A 5,288-nucleotide genomic window follows, 5' to 3' on the forward strand; every position below is an offset into this window, starting at 1 on the left:
GTATATTTGCTTATGTTATAAAATATTACATTAACTGTGTAAGGTGGGTTCTGTTTCATTATGCAGCATTTGTTTAATTATGTAAGGATGTGTCACACTTTTTATGCTACGTTGATTAACCATGTAGAGGTGTGTTGCTTTCCCTACAAAAGGTACATGATTGCTCTAATAAAAAGCTGAACAGCTATAGCTAGGCAGAAGAGGGATAGGCAAAGCCTGCAGTTAGAGAGAAGGATTAGGAGGTGGAGTCTGTGCTAGGGGAGAATTAGAGGAGAGGTCAAAGGAGAAAGAGAGGGAGACTGGGGGCCAGCCAGGCAGCCGCCAACTACCCAGATATGGAGGAAGCCCTCGAAGAAGGACCCACAGAACTAGATAAAGGTCAAAAGCCCCGAGGCAAGATGTAGTTGGGGAGAATAAGGTCCCAATGAGTTATAAGATAGAGAGGGATAAGCTAAGCTAAGGCTGAGCATTCAGAACTAATATCTCCATGTCATGATTTGGGATTTGCTTGGTGCCCACCCCCCCCAAATCTTTACAAGCGTCTATTATGAGACTCAAGGCAATGTCTTTTATTGTAAGCACTGTGCAACTCATAAAGCCAATTATAATCCTCCAAAATATAATGCACAGAATATACATTACCATTTTGAAGGGAGGAATGACAATATAGTTAGGACATACTGAAGCAGAGCAAGCCTGAAACTCTTCAGCTCAATGGTTCAGAAAATATATTTAATAAAATTATAGAAGAAAACTTCCCAAACCTAAAAAAAGATATTTTTATTAAGGTTCAAGAAGCATAGAGAACACCAAATAGACTGGATCAAGAAAAAAAAATCTGCTCGCCATATTATAATCAAAACACAAAACATACAGAATAAAGAAAGAATATTAAGAGCTGCAAAGGAAAAAAGTCAAGTAACTTATAAAGGTAAACCTATCAGACTTACACCTGACTTCTCTATGGAAACCATGAAAGCCAGAAGGTCCTGGATAGATGTTTTGCAGAAACTAAGAGACCATGGATGTTAGCCCAAATTACTATACCCAGCCAAGCTTTGGTTCAATATAAATGGACAAAACAAAATATTCCAAGATAAAACAAATTTAAACAATACATAGCCACAAATCCTACCTTACAGAAAGTAATAGAAGGAAAATCACAAACCAAGGAGTCCAGCATTGCCCAAAATAACTCAGACATCTAGCAACCCTTCACCAGCACATCTCAAAGAAAGGAAACACACAATCTCTACTACCAAATAAAAAATGACAACCAGAGATAACAACCACTGGTCATTAATATCACTTAATATCAATGGACTCAATTCACCTATAAAAAGGCACAGGCTAAGAGATTGGATACAAAAATAGGATCCAACATTCTGCTGTTTACAAGAAACACACCTCAACCACAAAGACAGACATCTACTCAGAGTAAAGGGTTGGGAAAAGGTTTATCAAGCAAATGGACCTAAGAAACAAGCCGGTGTGGCCATACTAATTTCTAACAAAGTTGACTTCAAACTAAAATCAATCAGAAGAGATGGAAAGGAACACTTTGTACTCATTACAGGAAAAATCCATCAGAATGAAGTCTTAATCCTAAATATCTATGACCCTAATATAAAAGTACCCACTTATGTAAAAGAAACACTACTAAAACTCAAGGCAGCAATCATACCACACACACTGATAGTGGGAGACTTCAACACTCCTCTCTCACCAATGGACAGATCAATCCGACAGAAACCTAACAGAGAATTAAGAGACTTAATGGAGGTAATAAATCAAATGGACTTAACAGACATCTATAGAACATTCCACCCAAATAGGAAAGAATATACCTTCTTCTCTGTGGCTCATGGAACCTTTTCGAAAATTGACCACATATTCGGTAACAAAGCAAACTTCAACAGTTACAAAAACATATTAGTAACTACCTGCATGTTATCGGATCACCATGGATTAAAATTAGAATTCAACAACAATGCTACCCCCAGAAAGCCTACAAACTCATGGAAACTGAACAGTCAACTACTGAACCACAGCTGGGTCAAGGAAGAAATAAAGACAGAAATTAAAGTCTTCCTTGAATTTAATGAAAATAAAGATACAACATACTCAAACCTTTGGGACACTATGAAAGTAGTTCTAAGAGGAAAATTCATAGCACTAAGTGCCCACTTAAAGAAAACGGAGAAAGCACTCATTGGAGACAACAGCACACCTGAAAGCTCTAGAAAAGAAAGAAGCAGACTCACCTAGGAGGAATAGAAGACTGGAAATTATCAAACTGAGGGCAGAAATCAACAAAATAGAAACACAGAAAACAATCCAAAGAATCAATGAAACAAAAAGCTGGCTCTTGGAGGAAATAAAAAAGATTGACAAACCCCTAGCCAAACTAATCAAACGGCAGAGAGAGAACAAACAAATTAATAAGATCAGAAATGAAAAGAGGACATAACCACAGACACAGAGGAAATTCAGAGAATCATTAGATCTTACTACAAAAGCCTATATGCCAGCAACAAAATTGGAAAATGTAAAATAAATGGACACTTTTTTAGATAAGTACCATATACCAAAGTTCAACCAGGACCAGGTGAACAATCTAAATAGTCCTGTTAGTCGCGACGAATTAGAAACTGTTATCAGAAACCTCCCTATCAAAAAAAGCCCAGCGATTAAAGGCGTGCGCCACCACCGCACTCGGGAGGCAGAGGCAGGCGGATCTCTGTGAGTTCGAGGCCAGCCTGGTCTACAAGAGCTAGTTTCAGGCCAGGCTCTAAAAAAAAAAGCTGCAGAGAAACCCTGTCTCGAAAAACCAAAAAAAAAAAAAAAAAAAAAAAAAAAAGCCCAGCGAGGCAGGCCGGGCCCTCAAGATGGCGGCGTTCGCCCGGAGTGGCTTGGCCTGGCAGTAGTGGCGGGACGGCACTCGCCGCTGGGGCCTCCTGACCCCTGAGTGGCTGCTGCAGCGCTGGGAGTCGAGGATGGTAAAATGACCCAGGGGAAGAAAAAGAAACGGGCCGCGAACCGCAGTATCATGCTGGCCAAGAAGATCATCATTAAGGATGGAGGCACGCCTCAAGGAATAGGTTCCCCTAGTGTTTATCATGCGGTTATTGTCATCTTTTTGGAGTTTTTCGCTTGGGGACTACTGACAGCACCCACATTGGTGGTATTGCATGAAACCTTCCCTAAGCATACATTTCTGATGAATGGCCTGATTCAAGGAGTAAAGGGTTTGTTGTCATTCCTCAGTGCCCCACTTATTGGTGCTCTCTCTGATGGTTGGGGCCGGAAATCCTTCTTGCTGCTAACAGTGTTCTTCACATGTGCCCCCATTCCTCTAATGAAGATCAGCCCCTGGTGGTACTTTGCAGTGATCTCTGTTTCTGGAGTTTTTGCAGTGACATTCTCTGTTGTATTTGCATATGTAGCAGATATAACTCAAGAACATGAACGAAGTATGGCTTATGGTTTGGTTTCAGCAACGTTCGCTGCCAGCTTAGTCACCAGTCCTGCAATTGGAGCTTACCTTGGACGAGTGTATGGGGACAGCTTAGTGGTGGTCCTCGCCACAGCGATAGCTCTGCTGGACATCTGCTTTATCCTTGTGGCTGTGCCAGAGTCGTTGCCTGAGAAGATGCGGCCAGCGTCTTGGGGAGCTCCCATTTCCTGGGAACAGGCTGACCCCTTTGCATCCTTAAAAAAGGTGGGCCAGGATTCCATAGTGCTGCTGATCTGTATCGCGGTGTTCCTCTCCTACCTACCGGAGGCAGGCCAGTACTCCAGCTTCTTCTTATACCTCAGACAGATAATGAAATTTTCTTCGGAAAGTGTCGCAGCCTTTATAGCAGTCCTCGGCATTCTGTCCATTATCGCACAGACTATAGTCTTGAGTTTACTCATGAGGTCAATTGGAAATAAAAACACCATCTTATTGGGTCTGGGATTTCAAATATTGCAGCTGGCTTGGTATGGATTTGGTTCAGAACCTTGGATGATGTGGGCTGCTGGGGCAGTCGCAGCCATGTCTAGCATTACCTTTCCAGCTGTTAGTGCCCTTGTTTCACGAACTGCTGATGCTGATCAACAGGGTTCAAGGAATGATAACAGGAATCCGAGGGTTGTGCAATGGTCTGGGGCCAGCCCTTTATGGATTCATTTTCTACATATTCCATGTGGAACTTAAAGAACTGCCAATCACAGGTTCAGACCTGGGAATGAACACAAGCCCTCAGCACCACTTTGAACAGAATTCCATCATCCCCGGTCCCCCCTTCCTCTTTGGAGCCTGTTCGGTACTGCTGGCTCTGCTTGTTGCCTTGTTTATTCCGGAACACACTAATTTAAGTTTAAGGTCCAGCAGTTGGAGAAAGCACTGTGGTGGTCACAGCCATCTTCACAGTACACAAGCGCCAGGAGAGGCCAAAGAACCTTTACTCCAGGACACAAACGTGTGATGACTGAATTCAGGAAGACTTTTCTATCGGCACCAAGGTCTTAGCTTTCACCTATAGTTCTGGATGTACATTCCATTTCCATCTACAATGTACTTTTAAGATTGTCTTAAGAAATATCTGCATGAACTCCGTGGGAACTAAAGAAAGAATCGGACAGTTTTCCAAAGATGTTACAATTTCTTTCTCAAAGAAACCTTTGTTTATTAGCACCAATCTCTTGCCACTAAACTGTTTTATTATACATCTTTAATTAAAAGCTATATATGTAACTCCGCTGTTAGCACGTCTCTGCTACCATTTCCTTAAGGTGTTGACTTTTCCTGTGCTGACGCAGTGACACAACAGGTAGTAGGACTGTGGGCCTTTTCTTCAACACTGTAAAAGCCTGAGTCAGATTGTAAGATTGTAAAATCTTGGGTCAAATAATTCAAAGCCTTAATGCAGATGCACTAGAATAAAGAAATGGTAAAGAATTATTTGCATTTTAAACAACAAAACTTGTGAAAATTGTAGAAAACCAGAATCATGTTCCAAGCCTGTTTGCCATAATTTTATTTATAACATTATTCACTACTGTTTTGAAGTAAGAAAATATCAGCCACTTAGAATTGAAATTGGGATGGTCAGAGAGCCTATACATCTATGTTCTGCTTCTTATACCACTATTCTTTTGATGTTTGCATAATCATAAGGACCTCAACACTTGAATACATGATCTAAAAATTATATAGTAAAGCTGGTAGCCTTGAAAATGTCAATGTGATATCTATATGTAAATAAATATATATAGTGGCCTTTCAGGACAGTCACAGTAAC

The 5,288-nt window shown here is 41.0% G+C and overlaps 1 protein-coding gene across 1 annotated transcript; it reads left to right on the forward strand.

The window, feature by feature from the left end:
- The first annotated feature begins 2,963 nt into the window (after positions 1 to 2,963).
- Positions 2,964 to 4,634, forward strand: LOC119805021 (hippocampus abundant transcript 1 protein-like). The gene is given in 2 exon segments (XM_038316809.1): positions 2,964 to 4,107; positions 4,109 to 4,634. Coding segments are annotated over 2 exon segments (1,467 nt in total). The 5' UTR covers positions 2,964 to 3,004; the 3' UTR covers positions 4,473 to 4,634.
- The last annotated feature ends 654 nt before the right edge of the window (positions 4,635 to 5,288 follow it).

This window comes from Arvicola amphibius, chromosome X, assembly GCF_903992535.2.
Source record: "Arvicola amphibius chromosome X, mArvAmp1.2, whole genome shotgun sequence".
Classification (NCBI taxonomy): domain Eukaryota; kingdom Metazoa; phylum Chordata; class Mammalia; order Rodentia; family Cricetidae; genus Arvicola; species Arvicola amphibius.